At 46.7% G+C, this 17,060-nt stretch overlaps 1 protein-coding gene across 8 annotated transcripts; it reads right to left on the bottom strand.

Annotated features, from left to right (window-relative positions):
- Nucleotides 1-594: 594 nt before the first annotated feature.
- On the bottom strand, nucleotides 595-12,049 carry ZNF19 (zinc finger protein 19). Of its 8 annotated transcripts, none has more exons than XM_089320446.1 (5): nucleotides 11,919-12,049; nucleotides 9,893-10,024; nucleotides 5,250-5,376; nucleotides 4,657-4,770; nucleotides 595-2,079 (listed from the first exon to the last, which is right to left on the bottom strand). In XM_089320446.1, exons 2-5 carry the CDS (start codon nucleotides 9,899-9,901, stop codon nucleotides 983-985), a joined length of 1,347 nt encoding a protein of 448 aa, XP_089176572.1. In that variant the 5' UTR covers nucleotides 9,902-10,024; nucleotides 11,919-12,049; the 3' UTR covers nucleotides 595-982. The 8 variants fall into 8 exon arrangements, with proteins under 8 accessions (XP_089176572.1, XP_089176570.1, XP_069918812.1 ...); XM_089320444.1 differs by having other exon boundaries at nucleotides 5,250-5,475; nucleotides 9,960-10,024; XM_070062711.2 differs by having other exon boundaries at nucleotides 5,250-5,459; nucleotides 9,960-10,024.
- Between the last annotated feature and the right edge of the window lie 5,011 nt (nucleotides 12,050-17,060).

The following is a 17,060-nucleotide window of genomic DNA, read 5'->3' as shown; positions in this document are numbered from 1 at the left end:
CAAAACAATTCTAAATCATCAGGCAAGTCATACTTCAGACTTCGTAGGATGGAAGATCTGTCTCTCCCTTTCTGACTTTCAAATAAATACATATTTAAAAAAAAAAAAAAGCAAAAAAAAAAAAAACTTCTCAAATAATTGTTATGCTGTGCTATGGTTTAGATATGGTTTGAGTGCATCCCTCAAGGACTCATGCGTTGAAAACTGATCCCTGCTATGGTGATGTTGGGATGTGTCAGAAGCAATTTATTTCTTATGGGACACTGGTTAGTTCTTGAGAAAGGGCTGCTACAAAAGAGCAAGGGTGATCCCTTCTAGTCTCTCTGGTTCCTGTCTTGCCATGTGATCTCCCTCTCACACGCACTCCTGCCATGAGATGACACATCCACAAGGGTGCCCTCCCTAAAGCCAGCATCATGCCATTTGGACTTTCAACCTCTTAAACTGTGAGTTAAATAAACTCTTTTCTTTATACATTAGCCAGCCTTGGGTATTTTGTTACAGCAGTGGAAAAGACTAACACCCACTGACAAGCCTCAGTATAGTCAAAATTCTATTCCAAGGAAAGAAAACTCAACTCAAACTTACTAAAGCTAATGATAAAAAAGGAATTTATTGATTACTGGGATATAAAAACCCACACATACTTCAAGTTTCAGATATGGCTTAAAGAAGTTGTTCCAATAGTATCTTCAAGTTTGATCACCTTCCAAATCTCAGTTGTCATTTTTGCTGTGTTGACTTTATTCTCATCTTCCACAAGAATCCAGTTCTGCTCAGCTTTAAAATCAATGAGAAAATAAACAGTATTTCTTCCTATTAAGTCTGCCCAAGCCCTGAGACGCTAAATGAGCCCTATTAGATCACCTTTTGATATCCAAACCAAGGACTGTGTCCTATGGGAAGGAATTTGCAGCCAAGCCTGTGTCACACATTTCATTCCCAAGCAGAAGATGGAATCCAAAAGGAAAGTGAGGTAGTGTTACCAGTAAAAGGGTGTAAAAAATGCTGGAAGGCCAAAACGACCAATGTCCAGCACAGGCTTTTCTCCAGGGTGCACATGCTCAAGGTGACCTAGCTGGGAAGAATTTCTAAAGGTTTTCTCATACTTGCTACAGCCATAGTGTTTCTTCCCAGAGTGAACTTTTTGATGCTGAACAAGATTGCTTTTGATAGTGAAGACTTTCCCACACTTGTCACATATGTAGGACGTCTCTCGAATATGAATCCTTAGATGCCTTTTTAACTGTTCCTGAGCACTGAACGCCTTCCCACAATCCACACAGCCAAAGGGCTTCTCCTCACTGTGGATCTGCTGGTGCCGAGTGAGTTTTGTAGGAAAATTGAAGGCTTGTCCACACACTTTACAAGAATAGGGCTTTTCCCCTGTGTGAATACGCTGATGTTGACTAAGATGGGAAGTCCTTCCAAAGCTTTTGCCACACTTGTTACACTCATAGGGTTTCTCTCCAGTATGGATTTTTTGATGCCGCATTAGTGGTGAATTACCAACAAAAGCTTTTCCACATTCAGTACACTCATAGGGTTTCTCCCCAGTGTGGATTCTCTGATGTATAACAAACTCAGAACTGCTAGTAAAGTTATGTCCACACTCTGTACAGTGATAGGGCCTGTCCCCACTGTGGATCCTCTGATGCCTGATCAGATTTGCGTTATCATTAAAGGCTCTCCCACAGGCTGCACACTGGTACGGTTTCTCTCCAGTGTGGGTCCTCTGGTGCCGAATCAGTGAGGAATTACCAGTGAAGGCTTTTCCACACTCTTTACACTCAAACGGTTTCTCTCCAGTGTGAATTCTCTGGTGTCTAACATAGTAAGAAAAATAGCTGAAGGATTTCCCACACTCTTCACATCTGAAGGGTTTCCTCACAGAGTGGATTCTTGGAACCTTTCCTTGAATACTTCTCACTCTAGGGATTTCTTGGTGCTTCTCCAGACAAGTATCTGGGAAGTCAGTTCTCTGAGGGACACTCTTCATCAGCTCACAGGACACCATGCCTCTTTCTTCAGACATTCCCTGTGTTGCTGTGGACATGCCGTCAATGTAGGTCTCAGCATCTGACATTAAGACATGGAAATTAAAATTAAAACTTACAGGGCTTTGAAAGATAGCATTTCAACCTCCTCGTCAGCCTGCTAGGACACAGCTGCCAAAATCAAAGTGCCAAATATCTCACAGGCAGAAAACAGTCAGGGTACAGACAGTGCTGGTGCCCACGCTGGGCTGCTTCCCACGCTTCTCCAGCTCCACAGTTGAATGACGCCTCCTGGTGCATTCTAGTATCTTTTGGATTTCTGCTATTTATAGACTGACAGAATGCCAAAGAGGGACTGGCGCTGTGACATAGCAGGTAAAGCCACTGACTGTAGTGCCGGCATCCCATATGGGCACTGGTTCAAGTCCTGGCTGCTCCACTTCCGATCCAGCTCTCTGCTGTGGCCTGGGAAAGCAATAGAAGATGGCCTAGGTCCTTGGGCCCCTGCACCAGCGTGGGATACATGGAAGAAGCTCCTGGCTCCTGGCTTCGGATCAGTGCAGCTCCAGCAGTTGCAGCTAACTGGGGAGTGAACCAGCGGATGGAAGACCTCTCTCTCTCTGCCTCTCCTTCTCTCTGTGTGTAACTCTGACTTTCAAATAAATACATAAATCTTAAATATATATGTGTATATATATATATGTATGCATATATAAAAAATGCCAAAGAAAGCACAAGCTCTAAGAGCAAGAAGTGATGCTGGGGCTGGCAAGACTCAGAGTCAGAAAACAAAAGCAATGGATGGACTGTTCTTTTTAAAAATTCCTATCCCACGGGCTGGCGCTGTGGCTCACTTGGTTAATCCTCCGCCTGCAACACCGGCATCCCATGTGAGCCTGGGGTTCTAGTCCTGGTGGCTCCTTTTCTGGTCCAGCTCTCTGCTGTGGCCCAGGAGGGCAGTGGAGAATGGCCCAGGTGCTTGGGCGCCTGCACCCGCGTAGGAGACCAGGAAGAAGCACCTGGCTCCTAGCTTCTGATGGGTGTAGCTGCAGCCATAGCAGCCATTTGAGGGGTGAACCGACAGAAGGAAGACCTTTCTCTCTCTCTCTCACTGTCTAACTCAATCTGTCAAATAAAAAATTAAAAAATTCCTATCCTACAATCTATTCCCAATCACAGAATGTGAAAAGACAGAGAGAAAACCACACAACTGCTTTGAAGACCTTGCCCTCAGTAAGCTACCTGGTCACCTAGTCCACAGGTTCACAACCACAGGTCTGCAGATGGGGAGGGAACAAGTGAGCACCTTAAAACTGTTGGCAACTGCTATGACCTGTCCTAAAACTCTCAAAATTTGAAACTCAAACATGCAGAGAAACTACTGTTCTAGATTCTATGCCTATGTGCAAAGGGGAGAACACAGTTTACTTAGATACATGAAGACAACCAAATATTCTTTCTCATATTATCAAAAAGGAGACAAATAACAGCCCATAACATGGCTTTTGTGCTCTTAAAGATGGGATGATGTTTTAACTAAAAGTCAATCGAACTTTAACATCATCTGGGATTTGTCTGCTGATTAATCAAGTTCTTCCTGTGAATGTGAATTAAACAAATAAGAAACCTTGAGAGTGTTGGGAGGTGAGATCTGTGACTGAAGTAGACGTGGTAACCAACAGTCCAAGTGAGAGTGATCAAGACAACCTGGAAGTCTGTTCTCACATCCCTCCTCTGTCTTGCCTACTAAGGGTGTTCAATGTCACAAAATCAGGAGTGAGCAATCAAAAATCTATTTCCCTGCTGCCCCGTACCCTGCCATTCATACTTGTGAGGACTCCAACAGCTGTTCTTCCAAGCAACCTTCCCTACACAAGTCCACTACAAACGCTGCATCTGGACTTCCCATACAAGCCTAAGTATTAGGCAGCAACCAAATTCACCAACACCGTTGGTAACTGAGGCGGCTCAGGGTATGATGCAGACTCTGTCAGCCCTCTTCTACAAAGTCAAGAGAACAAACGCTCACTGCGTGTTTAGTCGCACGCTTCATGCTCTTGCACTGCTTACTAGAAAAGACCAAGCAGTGCTTGCGGGCGGGCTCCACGTCTAAACAGCCTCACAGGTGAGTATCCTGCACGCTAAACTGCAGAGCTCTTTACAGTGATTAATGCTCTACTCCCTTCCTCAAGCCAGTGTTTCCACTGTAATTTGCTGAGTTTCAACTCATGGCCCTGGCACTGATCTTCTAAAGTGGAATGATTCCAACTCCTCCTCCTGCCATACTCTCACAGCCCACTGCTGATACACCCACAACCGCACCGTCTGCATCTGCTTCCCATCTTGTATCCTCCCAAGCTTCTTAAACAAAGCTTGGCACACAGCAAGTGCTCAACAAGTACACTTAAATAAATCTACCCCATGCAAAGGAGAACCACTGAGGTAGACAATGTTGAAACTCAGAAAGGAGCAATGGATTCAAGAACTGTAATCAGATGTGTTGAATGCTAACATCTGAATGTGAGTTAAGACTGGCGGGAAAGTTTTCATATTTAGGGAAAATCAATCATTTTATTTCAATTCTGGCCACCATAGCTCACTTTAAAATGCACAGCTCCATGAAACCCTATAACTACTGTTCTAAACCTGCCTCACTTACCTTCACAGAGCTCTCTAGTCCTCTCTGCAGGGGGCTCCTCCTGTACCTCGAGGTTCCAAGGTAAATCCCCTCTCTCCAGAAGTGAGATCAGGGCAGGTTTGGGAACTGGGTATCCTGAAAAAGGGGAATATAATGGCACCTTTCAGTCCTACATCTGTGGTGTAAAAAGAAAGAGAATCCCAGGAGTCAGAGTCGACTATAGAAGAGGGTTCAGGACTGAGCAAGGACAGATCAGGACAGAGATTCTGATCAAGAGGAAACGGAGCATCTCTGACCTCTTCCTAAAAAAAAAAACTTCAGGGCAGGTGAGTTAGTGAGACCCTGAAGGCCCGTGCAGACAAAGACACCAGAAAGGCGTACTCCTTCCTGTGCACAGCCTTTTGGAGAATGGGGCACTCTCTCCCCAGTGGACAGCAAACTCAAGACCCAAGACCCAGCAATCTCTGAACTTGGTCAATTAGCGTCAGCTCTAGAGGCACGTAATGGAAGATACCAGGGACAATCCCTATTCCCCACACTCTACCCCTAGTCTGTAAGAAGAAAAAAAGGGAACAGAAAAGTAGACCTGAGTCCCAAGAGGAAAAGAGTCTTACCCAGCATAGTTAAGGTCCCATAATTCTCCAGCATCACACTTCTGTACAGGGCCCTCTGTGCAGGAGAAAGCTCAGCCCATTCCGCCTGGGTGAAGCACACAGCCACATCCTTAAAAGTCACCAGCTCCTGAAACAACAGACTCTGCTGCCCCAGAGCCATTCCTCTGGCTCAGGGCAGGTGGGATGGTAATGAGGGTCTGAAGAAGGGCTCTATAAGAGAAAAGAACTGGATACCAGACCACTAAATAAATAATGCAACCAAAAACTGGAAATGTCCATTAGGGTACAACTTAGTCATAAAGTATAATTTTACGTTTCAAAAGTTCTGTGGGAACTTTCTTAGAGCAAAATCTCTTTTTTTGTTTGTTGCACCTAAAAGTGGACAATTAGTCTCAATCTGCCCAGATGTTCACTCACATGTGGCATCTCAGAACTCAACTGTTCCCACTTTTCTGCTCCAAGGGCCCAGCCAAGTGTTCCCTACAAGTGCTCACTCCCATAGAACGTGGACCAGGGGAGTCAGTTTGCCTTGACAAGCCTTCCCGCATGACTCCCCATCCTCACCTCTGAGACTTGAGTAAGAGGCTGTGCTGCCGAAGAGTGCCCAGCAGAGGGCGCTCAGAGTTGCCTGGGGCAGTGCATTCTTCGGATCTTCCTGGGAGAAGTTTCTGCAATAGAACTGGTAGCTCTTTCAGCTACTTGACTTTATACCTTCAAGATCATATAGAATAGCTTCTGCCAATCAAGCCTCATGCTTTTTCAATAGTCATCCTTTTCCCCTCCTTGACAGCCCAACTCTACATTCCCAGAGAATTCCAGCATCTGGCTTAAAGTCTTTAGTTAATGTTCAGACTCTGGCATCAACCTTAACTACCTAAACGCGCAGTTAACATCCTCCCACCCTCCAGCACCTCAAATAACTGCACATCCTCACTTGCCTGTCATCCCACTCTGCCTCAGACTCTGGATGACCCAGCACATGGGACCCACCAACCTACACCAAACTCATCTTGCCTCTCAACTGGCTCCCTTTATAACTCATAAAAATCAGCTGACACAGTGATATGTTTTGCTCTCAGTTGATGGCACCAATTTCACCTCAATCACTGCTCTTTCCTGACAAACCATCAGTAATCAAATCCTATCAGTTAATGCCTAAATATTCCTGGAACCTGACTCCTCTTCACAATGGAGTGAAGGGTATTCGCCCTCTGCTGGACATCGTTGAGCACCACAGCCTCTTCTCACTCAAGTATCAGATGGCAGGGTGGGGGTGTTACATGAGACAGGCTAGTCAGGGCAACTGTGACTCCCCTGGTATTCTACTCCACAGCTCCACACTCCAGGCCTACCCTGCGCTGAATCCACCCACTGTCTGGCTGAACATCTGAACCCGTCATCTCCTGAATGAATCTCCACTAACCAGAGCTGTGGCTCTCAAAGTGCGGTTCGAGGTAACCACCAGAAACAGTGGCATCACCCAGAAAAGCTGCTTTATGCCAAATTCTCGGGCTCCATTCTGAGGCCAATCTGTGCCTTGAAGAGCCCGCTGAAGTTTGAGAACCCTGGATTAGAAGATACAAGCCAAAGCTCAGGCTGGGATGTATTAGGAGACTAGGAAAAGGGAAGAGAAGGCACAAGACTATAAGCAGAGAAACTATCTGGGAAGCTGTGCATATAAAATCTCAGGGAAGGGATGACAAACCCTACATGTGGGTGATATACAAGATGTGACAAGTAGATGAGATACTAGGCAGAAACAACAGAACTCGCAGCTCTCAGGAATGGTACTGGGGAGAACAGAGTCAACAATCAGGTAATCTAGAGACTGGGTGATCAGGACTGCATTGTGATATCAGTGATTTTTTAGAAAATAAAAAGGTAGGAGCTACAAAGACAAATACATCAGTGAGACAGTCAGGTACAGGGACCCAACAGAAATGAGAAATCTGGATTTGGACTTGAGATATGCTTCAATGGATACTAAGTTTCAAGATTAAACAAGTCTCAAAGAAATGATAAAGCAACAGCCAACAATTAGTCTCAAAAAGTGATATATAATTCAAGAAATCAACTTCCTGTCCCCACATATAAGGTATTTAATCACTCTAAAAATGAAGCCCCCTAGGGCAGGCCCTTGGTACAGTGTTTAAGTCACCACCTGGGATGCCTATGTTCTGTATCAGACTGCCTGGTTAGAGTCCCAGTTCCTCTGCTTCCAATCCTACTTCCTGCTAATGTATACTCTGGAAGGCAGCTGGTGACAGCCCAAGTACTTGCATCCCTGCCACGCATATAGGAGACCTAGATTGGTCTAGCCCAGCCCTGGGTGTTGCAGGTAATAAGGGAGTGAACCAGAGGACAGAAGATCTGTCTCTCTGCCTTTCAAATAAAATGAAAATAAATTTTAAAATCATTATTACAAGTAAAGCCAGGGCAGGCATTGTGGTACAGCAGGGTTAAGTCACCACCACAACTCCAGCATCTCATATGAGCACAGGTTCAAGTTCTGGCTGCTCCATTTCTGATCCAGCTCTCTGCTAATGCAACTAGGAAAGCAGTGGAGGATGACCCATGTACTTGGTCCCTGTCATACACATGAGAGACCCACATGGAGTTTCAGGCTCCTGGCTTTGGCCTGGCCCAGCGCTGGGGAGTGAACTGGAGAATGTCTCTGTCTCTCCCTTTATCTTTGTAACTGTGCCTTTCAAATAAACAAATAAACCTTTAATAATAAACAGGGCTGGCATTGTGGTGTAGCAGGTAAAGCTGCCATTTGCAATGCCAGTATCCCATATGGGCATAGGTTCAAGTCCCAGCTGTTCCATTTCCAATCCAGCTAATGGCCTCAGAAAAGTAGCAGACAATAGCCCAAGTGTTTGAGCCTCTGCCACACACATGGGAGACCTAGATGAAGTTCCTGACTTTAGCCTGGCCCAGTGCTGGCTGCTGCAGCCATCTGGGGAGTGAACCAGCAGATGGAAGATTTCCCTCTCTCTGTTTCTTTCTCTCTCTCTCTTTCTCTCTCACTTTCAAAACAAATAAATTAATTTTTTTAAGATTTATTTTTATTTATTTGAAAGTCAGAGTTATACAGAGAAAGGAGAGGCAGAGAGAGAGAAATGTTCCATCCGATGGTTCACTCCCCAGGTGGCTGCAATGGCTGGAGCTGTGCCAATCCGAAGCCAGGAGCCAGGAGCTTCTTCTGGGTCTCCCACGTGGGTGCAGGGGCCCAAGGACTTGGGCCATCTTCTACTGCTTTCCCAGGCCATAGCAGAGAGCTGGATCAGAAGAGGAGCAGCCGGGACTAGAACTGGCGCCCATATGGGATGCCGGCATTTCAGGCCAGAGTGTTAACCTGCTGCGCCACAACGCCGGCCCCATAAATAAATCTTAAAGTAAACAAATAAATAACAAAGCTAGTGGAGATAGAAAGAGGTTATATGTCTGGCTCAAGGTAACTATGCACTGAGGCTTGATGGGAATCCCTAACTTCAGGTGTCGTGTCCACGTGTGGATTTTCCTGGCACGGCCCGCTACCTCACTTATGCAGCAGTGCCTCTAGGATGTATCTCCCTGATTCTAAGCCCAACTTACTGGCCCTCTTTACCTTGTCTTCTTCCTGCCATCCCTCTGCAGCCACCTCCGAGAACCTTGTTAGTTGAGTCATTCCCACCCTATACCAGATCCCCATATCATGAGCCTGGGTCCTTTATTCTCACAGACTCCTGGCAGGGCTGGAGGGAACTGAACCTGGGAACCCTCGAGCCCAGCCAAGATATTCAGCACATAGGAGACTGTACTTCTGATTCCCAGGACACCTTCTCCTGTCTGCATCTTTTTTTTTTTTTTTTTTTTTTTTTTTGACAGGCAGAGTTAGACAGAGAGAAGGGTCTTCCTTTTCCGTTGGTTCACCCCCCAAATGGCCGCTACAGCTGGCGTGCTGCGCCGATCCGAAGCCAGGAGCCAGGTGCTTCCTCCTGGTCTCCCATGCGGGTGCAGGGCCCAAGCACTTGGGCCATCCTCCACTGCCTTCCTGGGCCACAGCAGAGAGCTGGACTGGAAGAGGAGCAACTAGGACTAGAACCCGGTGCCCATATGGGATGCTGGCGCCACAGGCAGAGGATTAGCCAAGTGAGCCATGGCGCCGGGCCCCCTGTCTGCATCTTTTAAAAATAACTAAATAAACAAATAAGTTTATTAGAAAGGCAGAGTGACAGAGACAGGGAGAGACAGATCTTCCATCCACTGGTTCACTCCCAAGCAACTGCAACAGCCACAGCTGGGCCAGGCTGAAGCCAGGAGTCAGTGACCCCATCCTGGTTTCCCACATGGTTGCAGAGACCCAAGCACCTGGGCCATCTTCTGCTGCTTTCCCAGGCACATTAGCAGGCGGTAGGATCAAAAGCAGAGAAGTTGGAACCCCAACTGGCACACTGATATAGGATGCCAGCCGGCACTGCAATTAGCGACTTAACCTACTGTACCACAACACTGGCCCCTCCCGTCTCCATCTTCACTGGCCCTGCAGCCAGACTGGCCAGCCCCTCACCATCAGCTCTTTCCAAGTACCCAGTCCTAATGGAGGTAACCAACAAAGTCTTTTTTTTCCCTCCTCTGGTTCTCAGACTTGCCAGAATTACCTCTGTCATCCACCATTTTCTTTAAATCAGATCCTTCTAAGGCTGACCTGAGGGATCCACAGCTCACCTGGTATGGGACTTTCAAGGACATGGTTGCCATCACCTGGGCTCCCTCTCAGGGAAGGGCAGGGGCTGAGGGAACAAATGAAGAGAACCAAGAGTGAGCCCCACAGTAAAAGGTGCTCCCATGAACCAACAAACCTGCCAATAACAGTAGCAGTAATCATTTGCCATGTGCCCACAGGTTAAGTGTCGTCTAAATATTTCATCTTTAATCCACAATATACCATGAGCCTTGTAATTCTGAAATGAAAAAAGTAACTTCCTCCAGGTCACTAGCACCTATGTTCACCAATATCAAGCAACACCAGAGAAAAACCAAAGAAAATCCTAACAAAAGCAATCCCAGGCCTTAGTTTAACAACACAATTTTCTGACAAACCTAAGACTTTAAAAAAAAAAAGTAGTACCGGTTTTTGGATAAAAATTATGTATCTCCATTCAATACTAACAATAATCACCTGACCCTTTTCTTGTTTCCGTATGTAAGGACAAAACTCAGCAACAAGTTCTCCAGCAGGATCACTCGGCAGGTGGAGGTAAACTTGGATCACAGATTCGCCAAAGGCTACACCTTTAGTAACTGCATTAAATTGCTTCTCGCATAATCCCAACAGACTTCTTTTAGAACATGACCAAGTGATTCCAAAGTTAAAGCAGAACGACAAATTATCTAAGGAATTTCAGAAAAACATCTCAGAAAGCCTGCCTTTCCTTGGGCAGATGCGTTTTTCATCACTCCATTCCAGGGTCCAGCGATAACCAGAAACTGACTTAGCACAGGGTGCTGAAAGGCTGCCTCAACATGTCAGCGTGTCTGGATTAGACCAGTCCATACTCATGTTCTACCCGAAGGCCGCGTCCTCCCTGGAGAGACAGCGCAGGCGGCAGTCCCCTGCCAACCCCCCTGCGCACCCGCGCCACCCACCTCCTTTCTTGGTTTGGCCACCCCAGTCCTCAGCTTCCTCCTCTGAGCTCACTCAGGACCTTCAGACCTGCTGCCTCCTCCGAAGGAGCCAGTCGCCCCCAGCCTCAGAACCTTGGAACTGGCACCCTCTGCCCGGTATCTTCCGTCACGGACCGCTCTTCGGCTAGGTGATGGCAGCCTGCTGTCAGCCCATCACGCCCTGTCTCTGCGGACCGCGTCCGGGCCCCGTTACACACCCCGCACACGGCGTCTCCCAGTCTGAGATCACATAGTGACTTGTACTTTCCTCATTCAACATTAATCGCATACGTATTTCATGCCGGGGTAAGTGTGAGCCACAGGAGACTTCGTGGGGGTGGGGTGGGGGGAGGGGAAGGACGCGCTGCCTTCCCGCACGGAGCTCAGGCTAAGATGACCAGTGTCATCGGTGCCAGGCGGACACTATCCGAGACAGGAAGGCTGCTTAAGGGAAGATCTTTGCAAAGGGAGTATCACGCGCGAAAGCACGTTCCGGAAGCGGAGGGTCACCGACGCTGCAGCAGCACAGCCACGCGCTACAAGCCAAGGCCAAGCCACGCAGGGTCTTGCGCACGTCAAGAATTCGGTCTTCAGCCTGCCAGCACCAGGTGGCGGAGACAGGGCTGCGAGCAGGTGGAGTGAAATGATCAGATCTAATAAGTGACTTTCCCATTCCTCGGGCAGCTCCCCGGGGGCGGCGCCCAGCTCCCTCTCACTCAGCTGCAGCCCGGGAGCCTGCAAGAGCGACCGGCATTTGGCGGTTCCGGAACGAATCGCCGGCTCAATGGGGCAGCGAGGGGCTTGGCGGCCGCGTGGGGGCCGCGGGGCGTCTCCTCTCCGTCGGCGGACCACGTCCACCGCCTCCATTTCCCAAGGCGGCCGGGGACGCGCGCGTAGGCACCGAGGGAGCGCGAGCCGACCCCTTCCACCGCGGCGTGAGGCCCGAAGGCCACAGCCTTCTCAGGGATGAAAGGAGCAAGAACTGCAACTGCTTCCGAGCGGGGAAAGCCCGGCACTTACCTCAGCAGCGCGGGAAGCGAGGCGCGACCGGAAGTGCGTCACTGCGCGGCAGCGACTGCGTCATTTCTGGAGGCCGCCGCCTCGCGCCCCTCGGAGGTTGTGCGGCTCTGCTCGCGGAGCTGCGGGTTAACCTGGGAGAAGGGAAGTGTATCGCTGTTAGACTTATCATTTCCTTTGACTGTGTGTTGACCACAGGCCATGGTAGTATCAGCTGTGAAAGCGAGATATTTTATGGGTTATTCCCATCACTAATTTGAAATTATCACCGTTGTTGGCCTTATCTGTACAGCTTTCGTTTCATACATTTTGTTTCATACATTAGTGAGGATGCACTTATATTTGTGTCACACTTTTTATATTATGAAATTATTTGAACTCAATGTTGAGTTTTTTTTTTTTTTTAATATGCTAGACTGTAAGTGGAGGAGCCTGGACTCGAACTGGTTCCCCTATGGAATTCCGGCACAGTAGGCCGTGTAAGGTGTCCAGCATGTAACAGATCTTCCCAGGCAGACGAATCAATTAATTCACAGGCTTTTATTAGGATTCCACTCCCGGACGAGGTTCCCTGGTCCCAACAGAGCAACAGTGCAGGGGCCGGTGGCGCTGTGCTTCAGAGATTGGGAGTGCTCCTTTTATAGATTCAGGGCATGGGGGTTAAAGGTAGAGGCGGGTCTGATCCTCATTGGTTGACCTTTAGGCACCCCGCAGGGACCTTGACAAGGACTTTCTTCCCCGGAAGTAGGCCTCTCCATTCCCAGAAGTATAGGCCTTCCCTCCTTGCAGGTCCCAAAGCTACCAGGCGGAGGCTTAACCTACTATGCCATAGAGAACAGCCCCACATTTTTTTTTTTTTTTAAATATTCTACCCAATGTTAATTGGAAAAGTTCACAGGTGTTACCAGACTGCCAAAAAGGTCGTTGCGGGGTGGAGAGGGCTGTGGCAGAGTGGGTAAAGCCGCTGCCTGCAGTGCCAGCATCCCATATGGATGCCAGTTCGAGACCCGGCTGCTTCTCTTCGGATCCAGCTCTCTGCACCCACGTGGGAGACCCGGATGAAGCTCCCGGCTTCAGATCTGTCCACCTCTGGCCTTTGCAGCCATTTGGGGAGTGAACCAGTGGATGAAAGACCCCCCCCCCCCCGCCCGCCTCTCTGTAACTCTGCCTTTCAAACAAATAAACAAATCTTAAAAAAAAAAAAAAAAAAAACACTCCATAAAGATCCAACCACATTAAGAAACAGCAGGACTAAAGAAAGGCATTAAAAGAAACTATTTGGAAGTGAAAACAACAGATATAGAGAAATGACTTAATATGAGGGAGCTCAAGAAATCTTTGACAGCCATGAAGTTTCCATAGCTTGACAGATGAAAGTGCCATTCGCTGACACCAGGAATTCAGAAGAGGAGTTGGCTTCAGCCAGGACAGTTATAAAATTTAGTCTTGCAAATACTGAGTACACATATATCCCACTTCATTATAACTTAATTAACGGGGCTGGCACTGTGGCATAGCAGGTAAAGCCACCGCCTGCAGGGCCAGCATCCCATATGGGCACCGGTTCGAGTCCTAGCTGCTCCACTTCTGATCCAGCTCTCTGCTGTGGCCTAGGAAAGCAGTAGAATATGGTTCTAGTGCCTGAGCCCCTGCACCCATGTGAGAGACCCAAAGAAGCTCCTGGCTCCTGGCTTCAGATCGGCACAGCTCTGGCTGTTGCGGCCAATTGGGGAGTGAACCAGTGCATGGAAGACCTCTCTCTTTCTCTCTGCCTTTCCTTCTCTGTAACTCTGACTTTCACACAAATAAATCTTTTTAAAAAACTTAATTCACATATCATACAACTCGGGTTTAAGCTCCCAAGTTTTTTTCAATCACAGACTTGTGAAAGCATCACCACAATAAACTTCAGGACATTTTCATCATTCCCAAAAGCGATCTCGTAACAAATCAGCAGTCACCGCCCCATTTTGCCTGCAGTAGGTAGAACAGTGTTTCCCTCAAAGACATGTGTCCTGATCTCTGGAACCTGTCACTGTGTTAGCTTATGCAACCAAGAAAAAGCGAAGGTGGAATCAAGGTTGCTTATCAGTTTACTTGAAGATTATCTTGGATTATGCAGGTGGGCCCAGTATAGTCATGAGTGAAAGAAGGAACAGGAAGAAAGAACCACAAAAAACATGAGGTCTTGGCCCAACACTGCTGGCTTTGAAGCCGGAAGAAAGGGATCACGAGCCAAAGAAAGTGAGTGGCCTCCAGAAACTGGAAAGAGGGAGGAACCAGATTCTCTCCCTCGCTGAAACCTTGAACTCAACCCAGTGAGACCTGTTGTGGACTTCCAGCCTCCAGAACTATAAATAAAATAAATCTATACTGTTTTAAGCCACTGCTCATGGAAATTTGTCATTAACACACACACACACACACACACACACAATCACTACCCTTCCTCCTCCAATCCCAGACAAGCCTGATATAATTTCTAACTTTGTAAATTTGACTATTCTGAACATTTACATCATGTAAATGTTCTTTAAGTCTGGGTACAAAACAAAAAGGTTTTATTGTTGGTAACTTTATTACATTCTTTAGATCCATGAGTACTAATGTGCTTATTCAGTGTCAAGAGTTGCATATAGGGGCTGGCACTGTGGCATAGTGGATAAAGCCGCCGCCTGTAGTGCTAGCATCCCATATAGGCACCGGTTCAAATCCCAGCTGCTCCTGCACCCATGTGGGAGACTCAGAGGAAGCTCCTGGCTCCTGGGGCGTTGCAGCCATCTGGGGAATGAACCAGCAGATGGAAAACCTCTCTCTCTGCCTCTCCTTCTCTCTCTGTATAACTCTGAATTCCAAATAAATAAATAAACAGTTTACTTAAAAAAAAAAAGAGTTGCATATAGCTTGATTTGATGAGGGAAGGGGGATGGAGAGGAAGGAGGATATTGTATTTTTAGTCAACAAAAGACACTCCATGAAGAGAAATGTTGCAATTATTCCTATGGAATGCACTCTCCTAACAGAGAAGCAGCATGATTTGAGCAGTCTTTTAGGAACTTCAGACACACTACACACTGCACTGGCCCTCAACCCTGGCCATCACAAGCATTAGTTTTTCCCAGTAATGCTTCTACATAGGTGCCCTGTTCTTCCATATTTTACTGATGCTATACAAGTCCACTTCCTCAAACAACTTAGTAATTATTCCTATATTAAAATAGCAGGTGAATGCCAAGCGAACAGCTATTGTGGCAAGTGTACCATGGAGACCATTAGAAGTTAAACCAAACTTATTCCCTGCATGGTTACATTTTTATGAATCAGAATTCATATTGCTCTGATTGCTTGGTATTTAGAAACAAATTCCTTATAGGATTTTGTAATCTTAATTTCCCCTGGACTCTAACCCACTATCCTCATTAAATGCTGAACGTGGAGAAACACGGGCATCCTGAAATCTTCCTTTTGCTTAAACAATGAGATAATTTCCATTCCAGTTGTCAAAAATTTCTTCAGTGAGTTTTCAAGTGCATTAATAGCTAATTAGTGTTGACCTGTTTCCTTAGCTATAAAGAAATCTATATTCACACTCATGTCTGTCATAATCTCTACCAAAAACATAATTATTAAATGTTTTTTATTTGAGAGGCAGAGACAAATTCTGAGACAGAGAGCTCCTACCCATTAGTCCACCAACACCCCCTACCCCCTCCAAATGCCTGCAACAGCCAGACTGGCCCATGCCAAAGCCAGGAGCCAGGAACTCAGCCTCGCAGGTGAGGGGCAGGGACAGAAGTACTTGGGACACCATCTGCAGTCCCTCCACCAGCATGTATGTTAGCAGGAAGCTGGAATCATGAGCAGAGTTGGGACTAAAACTCAGGCACTCTGACATGGGATACCAGCGTCCCACACAGCATCCTAACCACCAGGCCAAACACCTGCCACAAATGTAATTTTAAAGCTTTGGCCACTCCTTCTGGAACCACCTCTCCTTCTGGTCACTTCATGGCCTAAATACCCAATTCTCCCTCCAACTCCTCCACTAATCGCTTCTCAGCTTCTGGTCAAGATCAAATGTAGCATCTAACTCCTCCACTATCTTTAGTTAGATAAAGAATAATGTAAAGTCACGGACCCAGATGTTCACAGCGTCTTTACTGTTATTACTGACAGGAAATTGATGAGGAAAACATGAGTTTCATGAAACATCAGTTTCATGAAAAAAAAAATCATTTTTGCCTTGGCTGTGAAATACACACACACACACACACACACACACACACACACATAAACTGGGGCCAGCGCTGTGGTGCAGCAGGTTAAGGCCCTGGCCTGAAGCGCTGGCATCTCATATGGGCACCGATTCTAGTCCTGGCTGCTCATCTTCCAATCCAGCTCTCTGCTATGGCCTGGGAAAGCAGCAGCAGATGACCCAAGTCCTTGGGCCCCTGTACCCACGTGGGAGACCTGTTAGAAGCTCCTGGCTCCTGGCTTGGGATCAGTGCAGTTCCAGCCATGCAGCCATCTGGGAAGTGAACCAGCAGATGGAAGACCTCTCTCTCTCTCCTCTCTCTGTAACTCTGGCTTTCAAATAAATAAAATAAATCTTTTAAATATATATATATATATAAACTAAATATTGTACGTCAGTAGCTACAGTGAATCGGAGCTATGTTATTTGCATTCTCCCCTTGTACTGAAAACATACTTAGTGTTCAAGATAGAATGTCTTCATCTCCGACATTGAGAACATATGTCTGCCCTTACCACTGCTATTCACCATCATATTGGGAGTCCTAGCAAGTGCAAAAAGGGCAGAAAAGGCGAGTGTAAAGCACTCAGATTGGAAAGCAGCAAAACTGTTACGCTGTGGGGCATGCTTACCTACATAGAAAATCCCAGAGAATCTACAACAGAGTTCCTAAAACTACTGAGTTAAGTAAGGTCACAGAATAAGGTCAAGGTACAAAATACCAATTCTTGGAACTTTCAATTGCCAATAATACAATTTTGAAATTTTTAAAGTACTATTTACAACAGCACAAAAAATTGAGATATTTAGGTGTGTCCAATAAAACATATGTAAGATATGCATAATGAAAACTATAATGACAAAGGAAATGAAAGACATAATTGAGAGAT

The sequence above is a fragment of the Oryctolagus cuniculus genome, chromosome 18, assembly GCF_051225735.1.
Source record: "Oryctolagus cuniculus isolate XC-2025 breed Fujian yellow rabbit chromosome 18, ASM5122573v1, whole genome shotgun sequence".
Lineage (NCBI taxonomy): Eukaryota > Metazoa > Chordata > Mammalia > Lagomorpha > Leporidae > Oryctolagus > Oryctolagus cuniculus.
This window is presented reverse-complemented; position numbering and strand designations above follow the sequence as displayed.

Bases quoted from the DNA above. Each gene is read 5' to 3' on its own strand.
- ZNF19 (XM_089320444.1), bottom strand. From the start codon at position 5,409: ATGGCTCTGGGGCAGCAGAGTCTGTTGTTTCAGGAGCTGGTGACTTTT. The intron at 4,771-5,249 runs GTAAGACTCTTT...CCCCTTTTTCAG, and splicing joins TGGGACCTTAACTATGCTGG to GATACCCAGTTCCCAAACCT. The intron at 2,080-4,656 runs GTAAGTGAGGCA...TCTTAATGTCAG, and splicing joins GACTAGAGAGCTCTGTGAAG to ATGCTGAGACCTACATTGAC.